The following is a 27,031-nucleotide window of genomic DNA, read 5'->3' as shown; positions in this document are numbered from 1 at the left end:
TATATATATATACACGTCTGTATGAGGAGAAATATATTGTATATACACGTCTGTATGAGAAATATATATACACATCTGTATGAGGAGAAATATATATAGTATATACACGTCTGTATGAGGAGAAATATATATATATATACATCTGTATGAGGAGAAATATATATATATGAGGCATCGTGATTACTCGCTAATCCCGCCCCCTGCAGAGTAGCTCCGCCCCCATCACATTACCACACATAATCCCCCCCCCCCAAAACGCACTTCTTACTGACTCCAGTTTGCTTTCGATTTTACACTGTGAATAAAATGTATCATTAGTATTATTCAGATTTTTGATGATTATTATTGTTATTAACTTCATTTTAATTTAGTTTAACACCTGCGTAAGCGCTATTGAATGTTGTCATTATTTACTTTAGGTTAATCACCAGCAGCGTTAATTAGATAGCAATGAGCGTGCCGAGCATTAGCTGGCTGGAAACAGCTAGTACAACTAATAAAGCAAAAGAACACAAGATAAAGTACAGGTACAGACAAAAAAGTTATAGATATTGAAATTATACGTATCCAAAAGGTGTCTATAACGATGTACAGCTCAGACTGCAATTACCAGCCCCTCATACATCCACAGCAGGGGAAGTAATACGGTCTGTATCCTGGAGAGTCAAAATACAGAAATACACTCATTAATGGAGGGGTTACTGCCCCCGCCCAGTAATGGGGAATCTCCAGCACCTACCTCCACCTGCAGAGCCGCACACCACCTATATGGCTGCTCTGTGCGCACAGGACCTGAGATGAGGTCACAGGAGGGGAGGAGTCAGGGGTCACATGATCAGGGGCCTCAGTGTATGCAGGACTCTGCTGTGCTGGGTGTCATGGTGCTGGATGAGGGGAAGTTTCTGTGTGGGGTCAGGAGGGGTTTACAGGGTGGATGTAGCAGAGCGTGTGTGTACGAGGTGTACGGAGCAGAGCCGTGTGTGTACGAGGTGTACGGAGCGGAGCCGTGTGTGTACGAGGTGTACGGAGCGGAGCCATGTGTGTACGAGGCGTACGGAGCGGAGCCGTGTGTGTACGAGGCGTACGGAGCGGAGTTGCGTGAGTACGAGGTGTACGGAGCGGAGCCGCGTGTGTACGAGGTGTGCGGAGTGGAGCCGCGTGTGTACGAGGTGTACGGCGCGGAGCCGCGTGTGTACGAGGTGTATGGAGCGGAGCCGCGTGTGTACGAGGTGTATGGAGCGGAGCCGCGTGTGTACGAGGTGTACGGAGCGGAGCCGTGTGTGTACGAGGTGTACGGAGCGGAGCCGTGTGTGTACGAGGTGTACGGAGCGGAGTTGGGTGAGTACGAGGTGTACGGAGCGGAGCCGCGTGTGTACGAGGTGTGCGTACGAGGTGTACGGAGCGGAGCCGCGTGTGTACGAGGTGTACGGAGCGGAGCCGCGTGTGTACGAGGTGTACGGAGCGGAGCCGTGTGTGTACGAGGTGTACGGAGCGGAGCCGTGTGTGTACGAGGTGTACGGAGGGGAGCCGTGTGTGTACGAGGTGTACGGAGCGGAGTTGCGTGAGTACGAGGTGTACGGAGCGGAGCCGCGTGTGTACGAGGTGTACGGAGCCGAGCCGTGTGTGTACGAGGTGTACGGAGCGGAGTTGCGTGAGTACGAGGTGTACAGAGCGGAGCCGCGTGTGCACGAGGTGTGCGGAGCGGAGCCGCGTGTGTACGAGGTGTGCGGAGCGGAGCCGCGTGTGTACGAGGTGTACGGAGCGGAGCCGCGTGTGTACGAGGTGTATGGAGCGGAGCCGCGTGTGTACGAGGTGTACGGAGCGGAGCCGTGTGTGTACGAGGTGTACGGAAGGGAGCCGTGTGTGTACGAGGTGTACAGAGCGGAGTTGCGTGAGTACGAGGTGTACGGAGCAGAGCCGCGTGTGTACGAGGTGTACGGAGGGGAGCCGTGTGTGTACGAGGTGTACGGAGCGGAGTTGCGTGAGTACGAGGTGTTCGTAGCGGAGCGGCATGTGTACGACTTGTACTTATTATTATATAGCGCCATTAATTCCATGGTGCTGTACATGAGAAAGGATTACATACACAGTTATAGATATTGTTAACAGTAAACAAATTTACAATGACAGACTGGTACAGAGGGGAGAGGACCCTGTCCTTGCGGACTTACATTCTACGGGATAATGGGGAAGAGACAGAAGGTTGGGGGTGCAGCAGCTCTGGTGGTGTTGAGGCGGCAGCTCAGACGGTGGTGAGGCGGCAGAATGGTTATTGCAGGCTGTAAGCTTTCTTGAAAAGATGGGTTTTCAGGTTGCGTTTGAAGGATCCGAGGGTGGTGGATAATTGGACGTGTTGAGGCATGGCATTCCAGAGGATAGGGGATATTCGGGAGAAATCTTGGAGGCGGTTGTGTGAGGAACGAATAAGTGTGGAGGAGAGTAGGAGGTCTTGGGAGGATCGAAGATTACATGAGGGAAGATATTGGGAGATTAGTTCAGAGATATAGGGAGGGGACAGGTTGTGGATGGCTTTGTAGGTCAGTGTTAGTAGTTTGAGCTGGATTCGTTGGGGAATTGGGAGCCAGTGGAGGGATTTGCAGAGGGGGAAACGGGCGTAGCGAGGAGATAGGTAGATTAGTTGGGCAGCAGAGTTGAGGACAGACTGTAGTGGTGCAAGAGAGTTAGCAGGAAGGCCACAGAGGAGAGTGTTGCAGTAGTCAAAGAGGGAGGTGATGAGGGCATGTACAAGAGTTTTAGCAGATTGAGGGCTGAGGAAGGGACAGATTCTGGAAATATTTTTGAGTTGGAGGCAACAGGAGGTGGCTAGAGTTTGGAAGTGCGGTTTGAAGGACGGGGCAGAGTCAAGATTTACTCCGAGACAGCGGATTTCTGGTGCGGGAGAGAGCGTGCCATGCGATGTACGGAGCGGAGTCGTGTGCACAAATGGTTCAGAGCCATTTCTGCATGTTAAGTATGCCTGAAACACAGCACTGTGGGACAGTGACACACACTACACATTGAGAGCAGGTAGCGAGCGACAGGCCCTGCACTATACATGTAGCACTCAGATTATGACCTAATGCAGCACCTCCAGTCAGTGCAGAGTGGAACCCTTCTGTCTCAAATCCATGTCACTGTGCAGGATTGCACCCAGACTGGGGGGTTCTTGTGTTGTTTCTCTCTCTCATGGTGTGTGCATGGAGTGTGGGTTCAGAAATGCACAATACGCTGCGGACACAGTGGGGAGGATACAGTTTCCTTCCTGGGTGAGGACACAGACTTTTCATTAACCTAGATGAGAGTTGCTGTACTATTGATCACTTACCTTGTTGCATAATGTAGTGTTTAATTATAATAGGGATAGGGAACCTCAGTCCCGAGGCCATTTACTGCCCTGATGACCATTTCTCAGGCCCCCGGGGAGGATTGCCAGGCTCCGTAGTGCTTGGGCTTGCAGCTGTGTTTTCACTGCCACCAGCCTTTTAATTTCTTCTTGCTCTGTGAGCACAAGCACGCAGCATCCACTACTGAATGCTGAGGCATATGCAATGAAAGATTACATCCAGACAGCAGTGCCCGCATCAAGACGTACCTTGTGGGTGGAGTTGGCACGCAATTTGTGCAGCCCCTGAAGGATGGTATAAATATCCAAATGGCCATTGGCATAAAAAAGGTCTGCCCCACTGGAGTAAAGCCATTTCAACTACTTTGGTGGAGCTACCAGTGACAGCATGTCTTGCTTACTTTAGGCAAACACTCTATGAATAATCAATTGTGGTTCTACAAGTAAAGAGTATCAAAGGAGTAAAGTTTCTCTGTCATGATCCATTTTTTGGATCTGTGTCAGAGTCTGGACTCTCTTATATAAACCTTTTTCCTTTCTGGTATTTGGGGGTTAATATGGGTATTTGCCCCCGGTGGCCGCTGGTGTTACATAAAGTTTAGTGAGTCTGCTGCTGGGTTTTTCCCCCCGGTGGCCACTGGTGTTACTACATGTTTAGTCAGTCAGCAGGTGTGACCACTCCCTCCTTCCTATAAAGGGTCATCAGGTGCTGCACTCACTGTTGGTGATATTTTTCATTTGGAGACCAACTGAGCTGGACTCAGGAGCAGGCTGTGTTGCAGTGGAGCTTAGTGATGGGAAGTTCGGCTCTTTTTAGTGATCCGGCTCCGCTCACCATAAAGAACCGGCTCTTTGAAAGGCTCTTTTTTAAATAGAAATCCGTTTTCCACAGTCCTCATGCTAGGTCTTTGCCTGTAAAGTGAGGGCCTCATTCTACACCTGTATAAGGATCTAGTGACGCAGTGTAGACTGTTATTCAGCATTGCTGTGTCCTCAGATTGTCAGCTCTTGTTGTCAGGCCCCTGCTCCTCGCTCCGGTCTCTCCTGTACAGTGAGGCCTCATTATACTACTGTATAAGGATCTAGTGACGCAGTGTAGACTGTTATTCAGCATTGCTGTGTCCTCAGATTGTCAGCTCTTGTTGTCAGGCCCCTGCTCCTCGCTCCGGTCTCTCCTGTACAGTGAGGCCTCATTATACTACTGTATAAGGATCTAGTGACGCAGTGTAGACTGTTATTCAGCATTGCTGTGTCCTCAGATTGTCAGCTCTTGTTGTCAGGCCTCTGCTCCTCGCTCCGGTCTCTCCTGTACAGTGAGGCCTCATTATACTACTGTATAAGGATCTAGTGACGCAGTGTAGACTGTTATTCAGCATTGCTGTGTCCTCAGATTGTCAGCTCTTGTTGTCAGGCCCCTGCTCCTCGCTCCGGTCTCTCCTGTACAGTGAGGCCTCATTATACTACTGTATAAGGATCTAGTAATGCAGTGTAGACTGTTATTCAGCATTGCTGTGTCCTCAGATTGTCAGCTCTTGTGATCAGGCCCCTGCTCCTCGCTCCGGTCTCTCCTGTACAGTGAGGCCTCATTATACTACTGTATAAGGATCTAGTAACGCAGTGTAGACTGTTATTCAGCATTGCTGTCTCCTCAGATTGTCAGCTCTTGTGATCAGGCCCCTGCTCCTCGCTCCGGTCTCTCCTGTACAGTGAGGCCTCATTCTCCACCTGTATAAGGATCTAGTGACGCAGTGTAGACTGTTATTCAGCATTGCTGTGTCCTCAGATTGTCAGCTCTTGTGATCAGGCCCCTGCTCCTCGCTCCGGTCTCTCCTGTACAGTGAGGCCTCATTCTCCACCTGTATAAGGATCTAGTGACGCAGTGTAGACTGTTATTCAGCATTGCTGTTTCCTCAGATTGTCAGCTCTTGTGATCAGGCCCCGACTCCTCGGTTGTAGTCTTAACATGTATTGTGGCATTTTTTAATCATGTCCTTTGTGAATTAGTAAGTGCTGCGATATGTGTTGGTGCAGATGATGCATCCTGATCCTGATGCAAACGCAGGTCCGTGCGTCCCTATGTTAAGTATAGGGATCTAATCTGGATCAGGATGCATCAGGATTGCTACGCTTCACAACGCACCGTACCACAACGCTAGTGTGAACGCAGCCCCACTCGTGCAGCCCCTAACCAGGTGCCCCCATGTCATATACAAGCTCCCAATACATTTCATTATCATTACCACACTGTAACACAGGGCACAAGCCCTTCTAGTGAGGCGGGAAAGATCACTGTATGACAGAGCAGCATGCGGACATAGTCTACATTACGTCTGCATACTGGTCCCATACAGTGTCATCACCTTCCCATACAGCACATCCCTCGCTTCTGAGCATGCTCAGTGCCGCAACACGGATCCCTGCACACGGATCTGTGTTCTCCTGGATCCGTGCTCCATAGAGCTCCATTTTAATTCCAGACGTGTAGCTGCGGATCCGTGCGTCTCCCTGTGCCTGCGTGTTTTTCAGATGACACAAAACTGCAACAAGTTGCGTTTTTGTGCATCTGATAAAATATGCAGACACAGCGATCCATGGGAAAACGGTGACATCTGGATGCACAGTCCCTTCCTTCACCACTGAAAGTCAATGGAGACGAAAACGGATCCGTGTGCAGCCATTTTCACACGGATTGCAAAATATGCAAGTGTGAAACCAGTTTAACCCTATATAATGATTGGGGCTAGACCTGCTCTCTCCACAGGTTTTGCCTAAAATCACTTTATATTTCTTAACCTACCCTTAGGGCTCATACTCACTTGTGAGAGACGCACATGATTCTCGTGCGAGTCTCTCGCATGAAAACCTGGCACTGCCGCCGGCACTGGGACTGGAGCATGCGGCTGCATAGAAGTACATGTAACCGCACGCTCCGGTCGGAGTGCTGGTGGCAGTGCCAGGTTTTCATGCGTGAGACTCACACAAGAATCATGTGCGTCTCTCACAAGTGAGTATAAACCGTTAGCAGCAACAACTGACGTCATCTATCCTCCTCCCTGTAGTGTTGTCCTGAATCCTCCTGGCCCTGCATTCAACGGGATCCGTTACATAGCGGCACTAACGCTGTAACGGATGAGTTAACACCCCCATTGGCCGCAATGATACTAACGCATCCAAAATCGGCATGATGCGTTACTTCATGACGCACCCTTGAACACGGTCTGCAGCATTTGTGGGTGTGTCACGCATCAGGCCGATTTTAACATGCGTTTGGATGCGTTAGTAGCATTGCGGCCAATGGGTTCGTTAACACATTCATTACATAGCGTTAGTGCCACTATGTAACGATCCCGTTGAACGCAGGACCATTAACGCAATGTGAACCTGGCCTAATACTATGAGAAGATGATATACCAAACAATGTGCGGAGTCTCTCCTCCTACATATACCATATACTGTATGTATACACCATGGATGAGGGGCCAGTGAAGTGTATCTTTATTTGGGACTAAAGGTAACACACAGGTCATTGCAGATGATGATGATGACAAACAATGTGCTGCGTCCCTCCTCTTACACATAGTCACACACGATATATGCCATGGAGGAACTGGCAGGATATATTTGGGACTGAAGGGTTAACTCACGTGCATTTATTCACATCTCCTCTCCTGAGGCGCCAGGAAAGAAAAAAAAAAACTTGGCTCGTTCACCCTGCAGAGCCGGCTCATTTCGTTCACAGCAGGGAGCCGGCTCTTTGTATCAGATCGTTCAGGAACGACACATCACTAGTGGAGCTCCATCTATCCCCTTTTTCTGGTGCCTTACTCTGCTGCTTGGAGCATTAGCATCAGAGAGAAGCTAAGTCTTGTTTTTAAGTTTATTTTACCCTTAGGTGTCTGTCGTATCTTTCCTTGTTTGTTATTTGGTGCAGTACACCTTTTCCCTGTCTCACCTCCTGGGGAGGGGGTTGGGGGTTTAGCTCAGGGCTAAACTGGAGATAGGGACAGGTTCGGGGACTTGGGCCTCATTACCATCAAGTTTACCCCCAAGTTAAGCAGAGTCAGGGCATCCCCTTAGCCTGAGGGGCAGTTTAGGGGCCCAGGTTCCACGTCTCGTTTTCCCCTAACTGCCCCGTGACATTCTCCTTGAATAGAGTGACATGTTAAGCATACTGAGGTGAGGAGACTTTAAGCCTCAATGCTCCTCTGGGAAATATGTAAATTGTCTCTTCAGAGAGGAAGAGGACTAGAACTCTAGTGCCACCTATAGGAAGTAGCAATCCTAAAAGTCAATGTGGATGTGTTGTATTAGTAAAGATGAACAGTCAGCATTTGGAAGAAATGGGATGAATAATATGAAAGACCTGATTCAAGCTTAAGCACCAAACTGTGTAGATGGCTCAACAGTGGGCCCTGCGATAGGGAACGGGGGACGTGGAGACCTCCTGCACTCCCCTGAGTCAGTGTTCCTAACACTCCTAACGTTCCCTGTACAGGCTCCTCACCTGTCGCCGATCAGGATACCTGTCACCCTAGCAAACCCTACACCTATTCCTTACTAGGGAGCTGGGTGGTGCAGGCACTGGCCCCACCGCTGTACTAACACCAGCATGAGGAAAAGTGACAAACAGGGAAGCAGGTCCAACACCTGAGTGCATCTTCCACCGTGTACAACACCTGGGTGCAGCTTTACAGCAACAGCGTCCAGCACCCGAGTGACGCCTTGGAGCAACAGAGTCCAGCACATGAGTGCAGCTGTCCAGCAACAGAGTCCAGCACCTGAGTGCAGCTGTCCAGCAACGGAGTCCAGGACTTGAGTGCAGCTTCCAGCAACAGAGTCCAGCAACTGAGTGCAGCTCTACACCATAGCTGCCACTCCACCAAGCTTTGCAAGAATTCTTCACTGACAACATAGCTGCCACTCCACCGTGCTTTACACGAACTCCTCGCTGACACCATAGCTGCCACTCCACCATGCTTTACACGAACTCCACGCTGACACCATAGCTGCCACTCCAGGACTCTCCTCAGCTCCTTCCTTCACCCACGATGGTTGGAAAAGCCCAACAATATCACCAACGTGAGTGAGCACAACTGACACACCTTTATTGAGTAAACACACCTGTTAGTGATTCCCATGCAATTACACTAACCACCACAGGGGGCAAAACTATCTCTAGGCACACCAGTGCAATGACCATACTGGCCACCGGGGGCAAAACTATCTCTAAGCACAAAGCTTAGAGAGGAAAAAAAAAAGTTTACCAGTGCTCTATTCTGACATGATCCAGCATGGATCATGACATGCCCCATATGCTGCTCCATAGAATATGCCCCATATGCTGCTCCATAGACTATGCCCCCATATGCTGCCCCATAGAATATGCCCCCATATGCTGCCCCATAGAATTGCCCCATATGCTGCTCCATAGACTATGCCCCCATATGCTGCCCAATAGAATATGCCCCCATATGCTGCTCCATAGAATATACCCCCGTATGCTGCCCCCATAAGATGTTCCATATATTATGCCCCCATATGCTGCAAAAAAATAAAAAATGCCATACTCACCTCTCCTGCTCAGGACCCGGCACCTGAGACCACGCCAGGAGGGGGTAAGTATAGGGATATTCACCCGTCCTGGGTCCATGGCTGCTCACCGCTGTCTGCTGCGTCCTGTGTCAGTGACTGTTCAGCCAGCAGAGGGCGCAGTGCGCACTAACCACGTCACCGCGCCCTCTGCTGCCTAAACGTCAATGACACAGGATGCAGCAGACAGCGGTGAGCAGCCATGGACCCAGGTGAATATCCCTATACTTACCCCCTCCTGGCGTGGTCTCTGCAGCCTTGCTTCTACACAGTCTCCCTTCCTGCCTTCAGCGGTGACGTGATACCGCTCATTACACTCATGAATATGCGCATATGAGCGGTACCACATGACTGCTGAAGGCAGGAAGGGAGACAGTGGAGAAGCGGGGGGGTAAGTATGATCTCTGACACCCCCGCTACCCCTCCCCCACCGACCCCCAGGTATATGACTCGTGTATTAGGCCTGTTTCACACATCCGTTTGTCACCATCAGTCAAAATCCGCCGTTTTGGAAAAAAAACGGATCCACCATTTTTCTTTGCGGATCCGTTTTTCCCCCCATTGACTTTCATTATCGGCGGATTTTGACTGATGGCCGTCCGTAGCATCCGCATCACGCGATCTCCAGCCCCATTTCTCTCATCGCGCGATCTCCAGCCCCATTTCTCTCATCACGCGATCTCCAGCCCCATTTCTCTCATCACGCGATCTCCAGCCCCATTTCTCACATCGCGCGATCTCCATGCTCTCACCCACATCCCGCGAGATGATCGCTCACCACAGATGCCCGCTCACTACATCGGCCGGTATTAATATTTTATTTTTTTTTTATTTTTCCCCAGGCGCGGCTCCTTTAAATTTTTAACATCAGCGGATCTGTACATCCGCCGATCCGCTGACCCCCATTTCTGTCAGTCCGCCTGCGGATCCGTTTTCCGCTATTTTGGCGGATTGAGACTGACAGAAAAGACTGATGTGTGAAACAGGCGTAAGCCCCAAAAAATGGGCTGAAAATCTCGGCTTATACACGAGTATATACTGTAATTAGTAATAATATAATAATGTTTACCACCTGTTCCTCATAACAATTCTTAAAGGAGCACTGCTTCCAACAAAATTTGTCCTCTTAATATAGTGCAGTCATCATATTATATAGCACTGTGTACTTACTATTGCTCATTTTGCCCTTCTATCCAGCTAACTCTTCTTTTCCTTTAAGTCTATGACATGACTTGATTAAAAACTAGTTTGATGATTCCTCCTAAACTCTATATACAGAAACGGGAGGTCAACTTTCTATGCACAAGTCATGAGCAACTGCAAAAGCCCTTGGCAGGGGAGAAGCGAAGCAGCTGAGTTAGGTGCTGAAGAGGGGGCTGATAAATGCAAGGACAGAGAACAGAGAAAAGAGAATAATTATCTGAGTAGAAAAGCAAAATGAGAAATTGTAAGTACACACTGTTATATAATTTGATTATTGCAATATATTAAGAGGATAAAAACTTTGATGACAGTGCCTCTTTAACACCCAGCAGTTTCTTCTTTTGTCTTAAATGTTCTCCCTAGCTTACTCCATTTTCATATTTCTGAGATCACTGCACATAAAATCCCCACAAGGTTGGCAGTTTTTTAAATACTGGCCTTCATAAATCTAGCACCTATGACCATGCCTGGTTTGCAGTCAGATTACTCACTTTTTCTCATTCTAATGTTGATTCACACAGAAACTGATACAAAAGAAACTAATCATTTCATGCTGCGCTCTGGGGACAATTACATAAGGGAAGCACTAATCATAAAAAGGCAAGAAACTATAATAAATTGGCTATTCAGTGTATAATAACACTGGTGGAATAAACAAGACTGAACACAAGATCTTTCCAGCCTTCTACACATCATAGTGGAGATCTAATGACACCTTCTCTCCATCTACCTGATGATCCTGAGGAACATTGGGATCTTCTTGGTTACAGTCCTGTAGAAGAAGAGGACGGGGACATCTCTCTGGTTTCAGCCAGGCCGTCTGTATTTAGTCCTGTCTATTACCTGGTGATGTGAGGGGCTGGGGAACCTCCATCATGATATCCTTATACTGATCTTTGTGTCCTTCTAAATACTCCCACTCCTCCATGGAGAAATAGACGGTGACATCCTGACACCTGATAGGAACCTGACACACAATGATACCGTCATCTCCCGATCCCTCCATAGTGTTACTGTATAATGTCCCAGCATTCCCAGCAGTGTCACCTCTCCAGTCAGCAGCTCTATCATCTTGTAGGTGAGTTCTAGGATCTTCTGGTCATTGATGTCCTCATGTATCAGGGGGTGAGGTGGAGGCCCCGTGATTGGGCTCAGGGTTCTTCCCCATCCCTCAGACACAGGGTCCTGACAGCGCTCACTAGAGGTCTTCTTCACTACTGTGTAATCCTGGTTATGGAGAGACACATTAATAAATCTCACTACAGACATCTCCAGAGTCCTCACCTCTCCAGTTCTGTCCATCTGTTATTCCCATAGATAAGAATGATGTAATGTGACGTCATCAGAATCTCTCACCTCTCCAGTAATCAGGAAGAGGATCTCTAGGGTGAGGTGTAATATCTTCTCCACCATCTTGTCCCTGTCCCTATCCATCCTTGTAGGGTCACTCAGGAGAATTCTCTTATATAGATCTCCACTGAGAGGATCCGATATTGTAGGGACCTGAATGGGGAGAAGATGACGATGTAACATCATAAAGATCCCGTGTAAGAAATCTCCGGAGCTGTTACCGGCTTCACATGATCACTACATCCAGTCATGGCCCCGTCCTGCCCCCGGTATAACACACAGTCCCATTATAGTCACATACAGAAATTTATCACAGGCTCAGCACTGAGGGGGTTAATGCCCCCTGCACCCAGTAATGGGGAATCTCCAGCACCTACCTCCACCTGCAGAGCCGCACACCACATACTGTATATGGTATACACTGAGGCCCCTGATCATGTGACCCCTGACTCCTCCCCTCCTGTGACCTCATCCCAGGTCCTGTGCGCACAGAGCAGCCATATATGTGGTGTGCGGCTCTGCAGGTGGAGGTAGGTGCTGGAGATTCCCCAATACTGGGCACAGGGGGCAGTAACCCCTCCATTCCCGGAGATGGCGCCCCCTGCAGGTGGAGGTAGGTGCTGGAGATTCCCCATTACTGGGCACAGGGGGCAGTAACCCCTCCATTCCCGGAGATAGCGCCCCCTGCAGGTGGAGGTAGGTGCTGGAGATTCCCCATTACTGGGCACAGGGGGCAGTAACCCCTCCATTCCCGGAGATAGCGCCCCCTGCAGGTGGAGGTAGGTGCTGGAGATTCCCCATTACTGGGCACAGGGGGCAGTAACCCCTCCATTCCCCCTGCCCCCAGAATGGAATAAAGCTCTCCCTGACCCCTCTGGTGGATTATCTACCTTGAGATCAAAGTATCACGTATTTGAATGAAAAATCCCAATCCCTATTGCTCTGTTTGTTTACCTTTTATTGTGTTTTTTTAATATATGAAATTAATTCTGCGAGTCTCTTGCTGGATTGGCATTCAATTCCATATATAGTTTAAATTCTACTGCATTGTTCTTGTGCATAGAGGAGAGTCTGACCTGGAAGGAAGGGGTGAAAGGAATTGTCCTGTATGAAGTAAGTGGAGCTTTAACTCTTCCACTCCCCACCTCCCCGTTTGGACCTACCGTGCTCTTCAGCTGGCGCTCCTTTTTTTTCTTTGCTTTTATTGCCTATAGTATCATCTGACAGGAGCTCCACATACATATTAGCTAAGTGGCGTCAGCCAACCATAATCTAATGTGTATGGGACTTTAAAGGGGTTACCCAGTGACATCACAGTCCTCACTTCCATATTGATAGTGACCAGCGCCAATAACGTAATGACCTGCTCACCTGCTGAGACCAGTGCACAATCTTCAGATGGTCCACGTGTCCCATTCTAATGAATAGGACACATGAAAGCATGCAAGTTGGGTTGTAACGCCATGATATCACTCACTTCCGATGCAAAAATGAGCGACTCTCGATGGTGACCGATAATCCATTGAAGCCTGAATATGTGTAGTTGCAGGATATTTTTTCTATCATGCAGTAGAGCACACAAATGCCTCTCTAGATGTGCCAAACAAAAGCCACAGTGTAGCACAAAATACTTCTCTAGCACAGCTAAACAAATACTGCAGGTTAGCACAAAACATCTTACCAGGAGTATCACCAAAGTACCAGTGGGCTGCACTAATTCTTCCCCAGCAGCGACAAACTAATACAACAGTGTAGTATTCAATCTAATCTTCCCTAAATCACTAGCAAATGCTGTAGAGATAAAGAGTTAGTGGGTGCTTTCGTCCGTGGCCCAGCTGTCTTTAAGAAGCCTGCATGGATCAGGCATCATACCACTGAACGCCTGTTCTCTTTCCCTGTGGGCAACACAGGGTGAGGTTAAAACAGTGTGGCAATAATTTATTGAACCATCAACACACAATAGCATGTAGAACAGTCCCAGCAAATGCCCAAGATGGAGTCTCACCATTCCGCTTACTCGCCGGAATTACAGCTGATTCAAGGGCTGAGTACCCCCACCAGTGGCTCCCCACTTTTGGCGGGCCCCCACAGGAGGTAATGACAAGCTTAGGAAGCTGATAGTCCATTGATGTACGAGGCCAGGTGACTTGATTGTCCCAACCTGGATTCTCTAAACGTCTTTGAGGGTTCAGTAATGGTCAATGAGGCAGCTCTGTATTACTTCTGTTGGAGTGATGATGCCATGACTTCTGTAATGTAGTCTCTCAAAGCACAAGCAGATCCTCCTTTTTATAGGTCACAACTTCTCAATCAGTCATTCCACCTCAGACTTGGGGGAGGTGGAAGGAGGCCATCCCTCACTGCTGAAGTGTTCAAACAACATGTATAGATTGTCTGTCATATTGCAGAGCACCAATGGGCCATCAACATATTACCAAACATTCAAACATTGTGCATTTGTTTCCCAAAGATAGTAGAATAATACTAGGACTGCAATTCTAGGACAGATAGTATATCTAATCAGCAGCTAGTCAACAAATGGCAGCCGTTAAACATTACTTAAGTGACTATAAGGGTTAACAATCATTCTCACATGAGCTGTAACTCATGTCCCTGGGCCTACTGAAATAATATGTCTGGATAATTCAGTTTAAATGTGGTGTCGCCAAAGCGGCATCTTCCACATTCCCACCACTCATAGAATTTCAAGATTGTCTTCGATTCCCCTCAGTTCTTCTGGGGTTCTCCACTGTATCCAGGACATGTGGACATGATGTCACCACTGGACTTTAAAGCATTGGATAATCAGTGCAGTTTCTGAGAGGCTTAAAGAGCCCGATTTCAGCAATATATACTTGCTTTAGAATAACCAACAAAATCCAGCTCACCCTTTTCAAAATCAATCTAATCAGTGGAAAAGCACAGAGAGAATACCTCAGCATGGCGTGGAGATACACACGGTCAAAATTGTTGGTAACCCTCGTTTAATGACAGAAAAACCCACAATGGTGACAGAAATAACTTGATTCTTACAAAAGTAATAATAAATCAAAAATCTATGAAGATGCACAAATGAAAGTCAGACATTGCTTTTCAACCATGCTTCCACAGAATTTAAAAGAAAAATAAAACTCATGAAATAGGCCTGGACAGAAATGATGGTACGCTTAACTTAATATTTTGTTGCACAACCTTTTGAAGCAATCACTGCAATCAAACGATTCCTGTAACTGTCAATGAGACTTCTGCACCTCTCGACAGGTATTTTGGCCCACCCCTCAAGAGCAAACTGCTCCAGTTGTCTCATGTTTGAAGGTTGCCTTTTCCAGATGGCGTGTTTCAGCTCTTTCCAAAGTTGCTCAATAGGATTTAGGTCAGGGCTCATAGAATGCCACTTCAGAATAGTCAAATCTTTTCCTCTTAGCCATTCCTGTGTATTTTTAGCTGTGTGTTTTGGGTCATTATCCTGTTGCAAGACCCTTGACCTGAAACTGAGACCACGCTTTCTGACACTGGGTAGCACATTTCTCTCTAGATTCCCTTGATAGTCTTGAGATTTCATTGTACCCTGCACAGATTCTAGACACACTGTGCCAGATGCAGCAAAGCAGCCCGAGAACATAACAGAGCCTCCTCCATGTTTCACAGTAGGGACATTGTTCAATAGGATTTAGGTCAGGGCTCATAGAAGGCCACTTCAGAATAGTGCAATGTTTTCCTCTTAGCCATTCCTGTGTATTTTTAGCTGTGTGTTTTGGGTCATTATCCTGTTGCAAGACCCTTGACCTGAAACTGAGACCACGCTTTCTGACACTGGGTAGCACATTTCTCTCTAGATTCCCTTGATAGTCTTGAGATTTCATTGTACCCTGCACAGATTCTAGACACACTGTGCCAGATGCTGCAAAGCAGCCCGAGAACATAACAGAGCCTCCTCCATGTTTCACAGTAGGGACATTGTTCAATAGGATTTAGGTCAGGGCTCATAGAAGGCCACTTCAGAATAGTCCAATGTTTTCCTCTTAGCCATTCCTGTGTATTTTTAGCTGTGTGTTTTGGGTCATTATCCTGTTGCAAGACCCTTGACCTGAAACTGAGACCAAGCTTTCTGACACTGGGTAGCACATTTCTCTCTAGATTCCTGTGAAAGTCTTGAGATTTCTTTGTACTCTGCACAGATTCTAGACACCCTGTGCCAGATGCAGCAAAGCAGCCCAAGAACATAACAGAGCCTCCTCCATGTTTCACAGTAGGGACAGTGTTCTTTTCTTGATGCTTCATTTTTTCATCTGTGAACATAGAGCTGATGTGCCTTGCCAAAAAGTTCCATTTTTATCTCATCTGTCCATAGGACATTCTCCCAGAAGCTTTGTGGCTTGTCAACATGTAGTTTGGCAAATTCCAGCCTGTTTTTTTAAGATTTTTTTTTTAACAATGGTGTCCTCCTTGGTTGTCTTCCATGAAGTCCACTTTGGCTCATACAATGACGGTTGATGCGATCTGACACTGATGTTTCTTGAGCTTGGAGTTCACCTTTAATCTGTTTAGAAGTTTTTCTGGACTCTTTTGTTACCATTCGTATTATCGTCTCTTTGATTTGTCATCAATTTTCCTCCTTTGGCCACATCCAGTCCCATGGAGCTTAAATTTCTGAATAATATGTGCAACTGTAGTCACAGGAACACCAAGCTGCTTGGAGATGGTCTTATAACTTTTACCTTTAACATGTTTGTCTATAATTTTCTTTCTTATCTCCTTGAGACAACTCTTTCCTTCACTTCCTCTGGTCCATGTTGACTGTGATACACACCATGTCACCAAACAGCACAGTATCTGTAGCCCTCTATACAGGCCCACGCACTGATTCCAAGATTGTAGACACCAGTGATGCTAATTAGTGGACACACCTTGATTAAACATGTCCCTTTTGTCACATTATTTTCAGGGGTATCATCATTTCTGTCCAGGCCTATTTCATGAGTTTTATTTTTTCATAAATTTTGTGGAAGCATGGTTGAAAAGCAATGTCTGACTTTCATTTGTTAATTTTCATAGATTTTTGATTTATTATTACTTTTGTCAGATTCAAGTTATTTCTGTGGCCATTGTGGGTTTTTCTGTCATTAAACGAGGGGTACCAACAATTTTGACCACGTGTGTAGATCCCTCCAGTGGAGGGAGGAGATCCAGCTTCCAAGATGTACAAAAAATAAAATGTGTACTCAATTAAAATGGAAAAGAGGAGTCTCTCCGTAAAAACCAGCACGTTTTGAAATCTGTAGCGTTCTTAATCTTGGTGTGTAACAATTGAACAACCATGGCAGTCAAATAAGTCCACCAATTCACAGATTGACTGTACAGCACAGATTTCACATGTGTAATCAGCAACATTACTAAGTGCCTAGAGTAATTTGCTTTCTTTCAGGATGTGATATGTGAAAAACAATAATAAAATAAACAAAAAAAAATATATATATGTATATATATACCAACACTATTACATATAAGAGATTAATAATAGGAATTAATAATGAAACTTATGTTAAGTTTATAAATTGCGACACCCATCATTTGGTATACTGTGTAGAATGCGCCATATGTTAGTTACAATATATTGGGTGCACTACAAGAAAAATGAAGAAAACAATTTCAGAACATACAGTATGTATAATATTAATATAGATAAGCATACGTACATTTTTTTGAATGTGCATAAGAGTAATATTGATGGACTTACATTTTATGGCCTTGAACAATCCCAGAAAGAGGCGGAGATTGAAGAAAAAGGTATTTTTAATGAAAATGTTCTGGATCCTTAAAAAGAATACTAAACAATTTAATGGCTTAAATTTTCAAAATTATATAGTGTATTTATATTAATGATATAATAATTACTAGTAACCAACTCCAGGGCCCCACTTTTCAGCTACATGCAAATGTGACATTATCTTCATTCACAGATTTATATAACAAAAAACTGAGTAGATTATTAACTTAAAGGGAACCTGTCATCACATTTTTGGGCTACCAGCTTAAAATATCCTTTAATTTAGTGTCACCTATGCATTACAGAACTAGTTTTGAAATCCCCTGACTCCCCATGTATCATCCCGAAATACCTTTTTTATTCCTCCTGTGCTGTATGTAAATCTGCTCTGTCCGGTCCGATGGGCGTCGCTTAGTTTCCCTCTTTCCCCCCTTGCTGTACGCAGGCTCGGTCTGGCATGGCGGGGTACCAGGTAAATGCCCGGTGGGCCCCGGGGGTCGCTGAGGGCCCTTTAAAAATGCTGCCCTTTTAAGTGCGTGGGCCCTTTAAAAGCGCATCCCATGATTTGAAGGGACGCGCGCGTGTGCACATACGATAGCGCGGGCCCGGCGAACCCCCGTCTGAGGCGCTGAGGTGGCGTTGGGCGCCCCCTTGCTGGCTCTGGCTCCGGCTCTCTCTGAAGACTCACGCAGCCCCAGGACCTTGCCGCGTGAGTCGTGACGTCAGCGCGATAGCGCTGTTATTGATGGCTGCTTTCCGGCTGCCAGCGTGTGAGACGAGGACACCTCCAAGCTCTGCTCTCCCTGCTGCTGCTCCCGCTCCTACTCTGCTCTGGTCCGGTGAGTAGAGTCTAGAGAGTGGGTGATGGGTGGTCTGTGTCCCTGGAGAGGAGGGGGAACAAAGAGTCTCCATGGAAGGGTCCGGAAGAGGAGGGAAGAGGGGTCCGGAGGAGGAAGAGGAGGCCAGAGGGGTCCGGAGGAGGAAGAGGAGGCCAGAGGGGTTCGGAGGAGGAAGAGGAGGCCAGAGGGGTCCGTAGGAGGAAGAGGAGGCCAGAGGGGTCCGTAGGAGGAAGAGGAGGCCAGAGGGGTCCGTAGGAAGAAGAGGAGGCCAGAGGGGTCCGTAGGAGGAAGAGGAGGCCAGAGGGGTCCAGAGGAGGCCAGATGGGTCCGGAGAAGGAAGAGGAGGCCAGAGGGGTCCGGAGGAGGCCAGAGGGGTCCGGAGAAGGAAGAGGAGGCCAGAGGGGTCCGGAGGAGGCCAGAGGGGTCCGGAGGAGGAAGAGGAGGCCAGAGGGGTTTGGAGGAGGAAGAGGAGGCCAGAGGGGTCCGGAAGAGAAAGAGGAGGCCAGAGGGGTCCGGAGGAGGCCAGAGGGGTCCGGAGGAGGCCAGAGGGGTCCGGAGGAGGCCAGAGGGGTCCGGAGGAGGCCAGAGGGGTCCGGAGGAGGCCAGAGGGGTCCGGAGGAGAAAGAGGAGGCCAGAGGGGTCCGGAGGAGAAAGAGGAGGCCAGAGGGGTCCGGAGGAGAAAGAGGAGGCCAGAGGGGTCCGGAGGAGAAAGAGGAGGCCAGAGGGGTCCGGAGGAGAAAGAGGAGGCCAGAGGGGTCCGGAGGAGAAAGAGGAGGCCAGAGGGGTCCGGAGGAGAAAGAGGAGGCCAGAGGGGTCCGGAGGAGAAAGAGGAGGCCAGAGGGGTCCGGAGGAGAAAGAGGAGGCCAGAGGGGTCCGGAGGAGAAAGAGGAGGCCAGAGGGGTCCGGAGGAGAAAGAGGAGGCCAGAGGGGTCCGGAGGAGAAAGAGGAGGCCAGAGGGGTCCGGAGGAGAAAGAGGAGGCCAGAGGGGTCCGGAGGAGAAAGAGGAGGCCAGAGGGGTCCGGAGGAGAAAGAGGAGGCCAGAGGGGTCCGGAGGAGAAAGAGGAGGCCAGAGGGGTCCGGAGGAGAAAGAGGAGGCCAGAGGGGTCCGGAGGAGAAAGAGGAGGCCAGAGGGGTCCGGAGGAGAAAGAGGAGGCCAGAGGGGTCCGGAGGAGAAAGAGGAGGCCAGAGGGGTCCGGAGGAGAAAGAGGAGGCCAGAGGGGTCCGGAGGAGAAAGAGGAGGCCAGAGGGGTCCGGAGGAGAAAGAGGAGGCCAGAGGGGTCCGGAGGAGAAAGAGGAGGCCAGAGGGGTCCGGAGGAGAAAGAGGAGGCCAGAGGGGTCCGGAGGAGAAAGAGGAGGCCAGAGGGGTCCGGAGGAGAAAGAGGAGGCCAGAGGGGTCCGGAGGAGAAAGAGGAGGCCAGAGGGGTCCGGAGGAGAAAGAGGAGGCCAGAGGGGTCCGGAGGAGAAAGAGGAGGCCAGAGGGGTCCGGAGGAGAAAGAGGAGGCCAGAGGGGTCCGGAGGAGAAAGAGGAGGCCAGAGGGGTCCGGAGGAGAAAGAGGAGGCCAGAGGGGTCCGGAGGAGAAAGAGGAGGCCAGAGGGGTCCGGAGGAGAAAGAGGAGGCCAGAGGGGTCCGGAGGAGAAAGAGGAGGCCAGAGGGGTCCGGAGGAGAAAGAGGAGGCCAGAGGGGTCCGGAGGAGAAAGAGGAGGCCAGAGGGGTCCGGAGGAGAAAGAGGAGGCCAGAGGGGTCCGGAGGAGAAAGAGGAGGCCAGAGGGGTCCGGAGGAGAAAGAGGAGGCCAGAGGGGTCCGGAGGAGAAAGAGGAGGCCAGAGGGGTCCGGAGGAGAAAGAGGAGGCCAGAGGGGTCCGGAGGAGAAAGAGGAGGCCAGAGGGGTCCGGAGGAGAAAGAGGAGGCCAGAGGGGTCCGGAGGAGAAAGAGGAGGCCAGAGGGGTCCGGAGGAGAAAGAGGAGGCCAGAGGGGTCCGGAGGAGAAAGAGGAGGCCAGAGGGGTCCGGAGGAGAAAGAGGAGGCCAGAGGGGTCCGGAGGAGAAAGAGGAGGCCAGAGGGGTCCGGAGGAGAAAGAGGAGGCCAGAGGGGTCCGGAGGAGAAAGAGGAGGCCAGAGGGGTCCGGAGGAGAAAGAGGAGGCCAGAGGGGTCCGGAGGAGAAAGAGGAGGCCAGAGGGGTCCGGAGGAGAAAGAGGAGGCCAGAGGGGTCCGGAGGAGAAAGAGGAGGCCAGAGGGGTCCGGAGGAGAAAGAGGAGGCCAGAGGGGTCCGGAGGAGAAAGAGGAGGCCAGAGGGGTCCGGAGGAGAAAGAGGAGGCCAGAGGGGTCCGGAGGAGAAAGAGGAGGCCAGAGGGGTCCGGAGGAGAAAGAGGAGGCCAGAGGGGTCCGGAGGAGAAAGAGGAGGCCAGAGGGGTCCGGAGGAGAAAGAGGAGGCCAGAGGGGTCCGGAGGAGAAAGAGGAGGCCAGAGGGGTCCGGAGGAGAAAGAGGAGGCCAGAGGGGTCCGGAGGAGAAAGAGGAGGCCAGAGGGGTCCGGAGGAGAAAGAGGAGGCCAGAGGGGTCCGGAGGAGAAAGAGGAGGCCAGAGGGGTCCGGAGGAGAAAGAGGAGGCCAGAGGGGTCCGGAGGAGAAAGAGGAGGCCAGAGGGGTCCGGAGGAGAAAGAGGAGGCCAGAGGGGTCCGGAGGAGAAAGAGGAGGCCAGAGGGGTCCGGAGGAGAAAGAGGAGGCCAGAGGGGTCCGGAGGAGAAAGAGGAGGCCAGAGGGGTCCGGAGGAGAAAGAGGAGGCCAGAGGGGTCCGGAGGAGAAAGAGGAGGCCAGAGGGGTCCGGAGGAGAAAGAGGAGGCCAGAGGGGTCCGGAGGAGAAAGAGGAGGCCAGAGGGGTCCGGAGGAGAAAGAGGAGGCCAGAGGGGTCCGGAGGAGAAAGAGGAGGCCAGAGGGGTCCGGAGGAGAAAGAGGAGGCCAGAGGGGTCCGGAGGAGAAAGAGGAGGCCAGAGGGGTCCGGAGGAGAAAGAGGAGGCCAGAGGGGTCCGGAGGAGAAAGAGGAGGCCAGAGGGGTCCGGAGGAGAAAGAGGAGGCCAGAGGGGTCCGGAGGAGAAAGAGGAGGCCAGAGGGGTCCGGAGGAGAAAGAGGAGGCCAGAGGGGTCCGGAGGAGAAAGAGGAGGCCAGAGGGGTCCGGAGGAGAAAGAGGAGGCCAGAGGGGTCCGGAGGAGAAAGAGGAGGCCAGAGGGGTCCGGAGGAGAAAGAGGAGGCCAGAGGGGTCCGGAGGAGAAAGAGGAGGCCAGAGGGGTCCGGAGGAGAAAGAGGAGGCCAGAGGGGTCCGGAGGAGAAAGAGGAGGCCAGAGGGGTCCGGAGGAGAAAGAGGAGGCCAGAGGGGTCCGGAGGAGAAAGAGGAGGCCAGAGGGGTCCGGAGGAGAAAGAGGAGGCCAGAGGGGTCCGGAGGAGAAAGAGGAGGCCAGAGGGGTCCGGAGGAGAAAGAGGAGGCCAGAGGGGTCCGGAGGAGAAAGAGGAGGCCAGAGGGGTCCGGAGGAGAAAGAGGAGGCCAGAGGGGTCCGGAGGAGAAAGAGGAGGCCAGAGGGGTCCGGAGGAGAAAGAGGAGGCCAGAGGGGTCCGGAGGAGAAAGAGGAGGCCAGAGGGGTCCGGAGGAGAAAGAGGAGGCCAGAGGGGTCCGGAGGAGAAAGAGGAGGCCAGAGGGGTCCGGAGGAGAAAGAGGAGGCCAGAGGGGTCCGGAGGAGAAAGAGGAGGCCAGAGGGGTCCGGAGGAGAAAGAGGAGGCCAGAGGGGTCCGGAGGAGAAAGAGGAGGCCAGAGGGGTCCGGAGGAGAAAGAGGAGGCCAGAGGGGTCCGGAGGAGAAAGAGGAGGCCAGAGGGGTCCGGAGGAGAAAGAGGAGGCCAGAGGGGTCCGGAGGAGAAAGAGGAGGCCAGAGGGGTCCGGAGGAGAAAGAGGAGGCCAGAGGGGTCCGGAGGAGAAAGAGGAGGCCAGAGGGGTCCGGAGGAGAAAGAGGAGGCCAGAGGGGTCCGGAGGAGAAAGAGGAGGCCAGAGGGGTCCGGAGGAGAAAGAGGAGGCCAGAGGGGTCCGGAGGAGAAAGAGGAGGCCAGAGGGGTCCGGAGGAGAAAGAGGAGGCCAGAGGGGTCCGGAGGAGAAAGAGGAGGCCAGAGGGGTCCGGAGGAGAAAGAGGAGGCCAGAGGGGTCCGGAGGAGAAAGAGGAGGCCAGAGGGGTCCGGAGGAGAAAGAGGAGGCCAGAGGGGTCCGGAGGAGAAAGAGGAGGCCAGAGGGGTCCGGAGGAGAAAGAGGAGGCCAGAGGGGTCCGGAGGAGAAAGAGGAGGCCAGAGGGGTCCGGAGGAGAAAGAGGAGGCCAGAGGGGTCCGGAGGAGAAAGAGGAGGCCAGAGGGGTCCGGAGGAGAAAGAGGAGGCCAGAGGGGTCCGGAGGAGAAAGAGGAGGCCAGAGGGGTCCGGAGGAGAAAGAGGAGGCCAGAGGGGTCCGGAGGAGAAAGAGGAGGCCAGAGGGGTCCGGAGGAGAAAGAGGAGGCCAGAGGGGTCCGGAGGAGAAAGAGGAGGCCAGAGGGGTCCGGAGGAGAAAGAGGAGGCCAGAGGGGTCCGGAGGAGAAAGAGGAGGCCAGAGGGGTCCGGAGGAGAAAGAGGAGGCCAGAGGGGTCCGGAGGAGAAAGAGGAGGCCAGAGGGGTCCGGAGGAGAAAGAGGAGGCCAGAGGGGTCCGGAGGAGAAAGAGGAGGCCAGAGGGGTCCGGAGGAGAAAGAGGAGGCCAGAGGGGTCCGGAGGAGAAAGAGGAGGCCAGAGGGGTCCGGAGGAGAAAGAGGAGGCCAGAGGGGTCCGGAGGAGAAAGAGGAGGCCAGAGGGGTCCGGAGGAGAAAGAGGAGGCCAGAGGGGTCCGGAGGAGAAAGAGGAGGCCAGAGGGGTCCGGAGGAGAAAGAGGAGGCCAGAGGGGTCCGGAGGAGAAAGAGGAGGCCAGAGGGGTCCGGAGGAGAAAGAGGAGGCCAGAGGGGTCCGGAGGAGAAAGAGGAGGCCAGAGGGGTCCGGAGGAGAAAGAGGAGGCCAGAGGGGTCCGGAGGAGAAAGAGGAGGCCAGAGGGGTCCGGAGGAGAAAGAGGAGGCCAGAGGGGTCCGGAGGAGAAAGAGGAGGCCAGAGGGGTCCGGAGGAGAAAGAGGAGGCCAGAGGGGTCCGGAGGAGAAAGAGGAGGCCAGAGGGGTCCGGAGGAGAAAGAGGAGGCCAGAGGGGTCCGGAGGAGAAAGAGGAGGCCAGAGGGGTCCGGAGGAGAAAGAGGAGGCCAGAGGGGTCCGGAGGAGAAAGAGGAGGCCAGAGGGGTCCGGAGGAGAAAGAGGAGGCCAGAGGGGTCCGGAGGAGAAAGAGGAGGCCAGAGGGGTCCGGAGGAGAAAGAGGAGGCCAGAGGGGTCCGGAGGAGAAAGAGGAGGCCAGAGGGGTCCGGAGGAGAAAGAGGAGGCCAGAGGGGTCCGGAGGAGAAAGAGGAGGCCAGAGGGGTCCGGAGGAGAAAGAGGAGGCCAGAGGGGTCCGGAGGAGAAAGAGGAGGCCAGAGGGGTCCGGAGGAGAAAGAGGAGGCCAGAGGGGTCCGGAGGAGAAAGAGGAGGCCAGAGGGGTCCGGAGGAGAAAGAGGAGGCCAGAGGGGTCCGGAGGAGAAAGAGGAGGCCAGAGGGGTCCGGAGGAGAAAGAGGAGGCCAGAGGGGTCCGGAGGAGAAAGAGGAGGCCAGAGGGGTCCGGAGGAGAAAGAGGAGGCCAGAGGGGTCCGGAGGAGAAAGAGGAGGCCAGAGGGGTCCGGAGGAGAAAGAGGAGGCCAGAGGGGTCCGGAGGAGAAAGAGGAGGCCAGAGGGGTCCGGAGGAGAAAGAGGAGGCCAGAGGGGTCCGGAGGAGAAAGAGGAGGCCAGAGGGGTCCGGAGGAGAAAGAGGAGGCCAGAGGGGTCCGGAGGAGAAAGAGGAGGCCAGAGGGGTCCGGAGGAGAAAGAGGAGGCCAGAGGGGTCCGGAGGAGAAAGAGGAGGCCAGAGGGGTCCGGAGGAGAAAGAGGAGGCCAGAGGGGTCCGGAGGAGAAAGAGGAGGCCAGAGGGGTCCGGAGGAGAAAGAGGAGGCCAGAGGGGTCCGGAGGAGAAAGAGGAGGCCAGAGGGGTCCGGAGGAGAAAGAGGAGGCCAGAGGGGTCCGGAGGAGAAAGAGGAGGCCAGAGGGGTCCGGAGGAGAAAGAGGAGGCCAGAGGGGTCCGGAGGAGAAAGAGGAGGCCAGAGGGGTCCGGAGGAGAAAGAGGAGGCCAGAGGGGTCCGGAGGAGAAAGAGGAGGCCAGAGGGGTCCGGAGGAGAAAGAGGAGGCCAGAGGGGTCCGGAGGAGAAAGAGGAGGCCAGAGGGGTCCGGAGGAGAAAGAGGAGGCCAGAGGGGTCCGGAGGAGAAAGAGGAGGCCAGAGGGGTCCGGAGGAGAAAGAGGAGGCCAGAGGGGTCCGGAGGAGAAAGAGGAGGCCAGAGGGGTCCGGAGGAGAAAGAGGAGGCCAGAGGGGTCCGGAGGAGAAAGAGGAGGCCAGAGGGGTCCGGAGGAGAAAGAGGAGGCCAGAGGGGTCCGGAGGAGAAAGAGGAGGCCAGAGGGGTCCGGAGGAGAAAGAGGAGGCCAGAGGGGTCCGGAGGAGAAAGAGGAGGCCAGAGGGGTCCGGAGGAGAAAGAGGAGGCCAGAGGGGTCCGGAGGAGAAAGAGGAGGCCAGAGGGGTCCGGAGGAGAAAGAGGAGGCCAGAGGGGTCCGGAGGAGAAAGAGGAGGCCAGAGGGGTCCGGAGGAGAAAGAGGAGGCCAGAGGGGTCCGGAGGAGAAAGAGGAGGCCAGAGGGGTCCGGAGGAGAAAGAGGAGGCCAGAGGGGTCCGGAGGAGAAAGAGGAGGCCAGAGGGGTCCGGAGGAGAAAGAGGAGGCCAGAGGGGTCCGGAGGAGAAAGAGGAGGCCAGAGGGGTCCGGAGGAGAAAGAGGAGGCCAGAGGGGTCCGGAGGAGAAAGAGGAGGCCAGAGGGGTCCGGAGGAGAAAGAGGAGGCCAGAGGGGTCCGGAGGAGAAAGAGGAGGCCAGAGGGGTCCGGAGGAGAAAGAGGAGGCCAGAGGGGTCCGGAGGAGAAAGAGGAGGCCAGAGGGGTCCGGAGGAGAAAGAGGAGGCCAGAGGGGTCCGGAGGAGAAAGAGGAGGCCAGAGGGGTCCGGAGGAGAAAGAGGAGGCCAGAGGGGTCCGGAGGAGAAAGAGGAGGCCAGAGGGGTCCGGAGGAGAAAGAGGAGGCCAGAGGGGTCCGGAGGAGAAAGAGGAGGCCAGAGGGGTCCGGAGGAGAAAGAGGAGGCCAGAGGGGTCCGGAGGAGAAAGAGGAGGCCAGAGGGGTCCGGAGGAGAAAGAGGAGGCCAGAGGGGTCCGGAGGAGAAAGAGGAGGCCAGAGGGGTCCGGAGGAGAAAGAGGAGGCCAGAGGGGTCCGGAGGAGAAAGAGGAGGCCAGAGGGGTCCGGAGGAGAAAGAGGAGGCCAGAGGGGTCCGGAGGAGAAAGAGGAGGCCAGAGGGGTCCGGAGGAGAAAGAGGAGGCCAGAGGGGTCCGGAGGAGAAAGAGGAGGCCAGAGGGGTCCGGAGGAGAAAGAGGAGGCCAGAGGGGTCCGGAGGAGAAAGAGGAGGCCAGAGGGGTCCGGAGGAGAAAGAGGAGGCCAGAGGGGTCCGGAGGAGAAAGAGGAGGCCAGAGGGGTCCGGAGGAGAAAGAGGAGGCCAGAGGGGTCCGGAGGAGAAAGAGGAGGCCAGAGGGGTCCGGAGGAGAAAGAGGAGGCCAGAGGGGTCCGGAGGAGAAAGAGGAGGCCAGAGGGGTCCGGAGGAGAAAGAGGAGGCCAGAGGGGTCCGGAGGAGAAAGAGGAGGCCAGAGGGGTCCGGAGGAGAAAGAGGAGGCCAGAGGGGTCCGGAGGAGAAAGAGGAGGCCAGAGGGGTCCGGAGGAGAAAGAGGAGGCCAGAGGGGTCCGGAGGAGAAAGAGGAGGCCAGAGGGGTCCGGAGGAGAAAGAGGAGGCCAGAGGGGTCCGGAGGAGAAAGAGGAGGCCAGAGGGGTCCGGAGGAGAAAGAGGAGGCCAGAGGGGTCCGGAGGAGAAAGAGGAGGCCAGAGGGGTCCGGAGGAGAAAGAGGAGGCCAGAGGGGTCCGGAGGAGAAAGAGGAGGCCAGAGGGGTCCGGAGGAGAAAGAGGAGGCCAGAGGGGTCCGGAGGAGAAAGAGGAGGCCAGAGGGGTCCGGAGGAGAAAGAGGAGGCCAGAGGGGTCCGGAGGAGAAAGAGGAGGCCAGAGGGGTCCGGAGGAGAAAGAGGAGGCCAGAGGGGTCCGGAGGAGAAAGAGGAGGCCAGAGGGGTCCGGAGGAGAAAGAGGAGGCCAGAGGGGTCCGGAGGAGAAAGAGGAGGCCAGAGGGGTCCGGAGGAGAAAGAGGAGGCCAGAGGGGTCCGGAGGAGAAAGAGGAGGCCAGAGGGGTCCGGAGGAGAAAGAGGAGGCCAGAGGGGTCCGGAGGAGAAAGAGGAGGCCAGAGGGGTCCGGAGGAGAAAGAGGAGGCCAGAGGGGTCCGGAGGAGAAAGAGGAGGCCAGAGGGGTCCGGAGGAGAAAGAGGAGGCCAGAGGGGTCCGGAGGAGAAAGAGGAGGCCAGAGGGGTCCGGAGGAGAAAGAGGAGGCCAGAGGGGTCCGGAGGAGAAAGAGGAGGCCAGAGGGGTCCGGAGGAGAAAGAGGAGGCCAGAGGGGTCCGGAGGAGAAAGAGGAGGCCAGAGGGGTCCGGAGGAGAAAGAGGAGGCCAGAGGGGTCCGGAGGAGAAAGAGGAGGCCAGAGGGGTCCGGAGGAGAAAGAGGAGGCCAGAGGGGTCCGGAGGAGAAAGAGGAGGCCAGAGGGGTCCGGAGGAGAAAGAGGAGGCCAGAGGGGTCCGGAGGAGAAAGAGGAGGCCAGAGGGGTCCGGAGGAGAAAGAGGAGGCCAGAGGGGTCCGGA

The 27,031-nt window shown here is 53.1% G+C and overlaps 3 protein-coding genes across 7 annotated transcripts in view; 1 reads left to right on the top strand and 2 right to left on the bottom strand.

Annotated features, from left to right (window-relative positions):
* Nucleotides 1–796, bottom strand: part of LOC141051080 (uncharacterized) — a 54,761-nt gene extending 53,965 nt beyond the window's left edge. The window contains exon 1 of the mRNA XM_073547939.1: nt 740–796. The gene's annotated coding sequence lies outside the window, so the exon portion shown is untranslated. The remainder of the gene's footprint in view (nt 1–739) is intronic.
* A 9,953-nt stretch (nt 797–10,749) lies between these two features.
* Nucleotides 10,750–27,031, bottom strand: part of LOC141051117 (gastrula zinc finger protein XlCGF66.1-like) — a 111,476-nt gene continuing 95,194 nt past the window's right edge. Inside the window, exons 1-4 of one of the 3 annotated variants that reach the window (XM_073548002.1) lie at nt 11,863–11,952; nt 11,492–11,638; nt 11,183–11,362; nt 10,750–11,102 (exon numbers count right to left, since the gene is read on the bottom strand). In XM_073548002.1, the coding sequence (XP_073404103.1) occupies nt 10,962–11,102; nt 11,183–11,362; nt 11,492–11,638; nt 11,863–11,889 (495 nt within the window). In that variant the 5' untranslated portion in view covers nt 11,890–11,952 and the 3' untranslated portion in view covers nt 10,750–10,961. Of the gene's footprint in view, nt 11,363–11,491; nt 11,639–11,862; nt 11,953–13,490; nt 13,601–27,031 lie in introns of those variants that run through there. The other 2 variants (XM_073548003.1, XM_073548004.1) reach the window with 2 other exon arrangements.
* Nucleotides 11,924–27,031, top strand: part of LOC141051074 (uncharacterized) — a 39,917-nt gene continuing 24,809 nt past the window's right edge. Inside the window, exon 1 of one of the 3 annotated variants that reach the window (XM_073547929.1) lies at nt 11,924–12,015. Coding sequence is in view for 2 of the 3 variants with exons in the window: in XM_073547928.1 (XP_073404029.1) it covers nt 12,077–12,098 (22 nt within the window). In the remaining variant the exon portion in view is untranslated. Of the gene's footprint in view, nt 12,099–27,031 lie in introns of all 3 variants that reach the window. The other 2 variants (XM_073547928.1, XM_073547927.1) reach the window with 2 other exon arrangements.

The sequence above is a fragment of the Dendrobates tinctorius genome, unplaced genomic scaffold, assembly GCF_039654945.1.
Source record: "Dendrobates tinctorius isolate UK_male_01 unplaced genomic scaffold, ASM3965494v1 ptg000155l, whole genome shotgun sequence".
NCBI classification, from domain to species: Eukaryota; Metazoa; Chordata; class Amphibia; order Anura; family Dendrobatidae; genus Dendrobates; species Dendrobates tinctorius.
The sequence above is the reverse complement of the archived record's forward strand: the minus strand, read 5'-3'. Positions and strand labels throughout refer to the sequence as shown.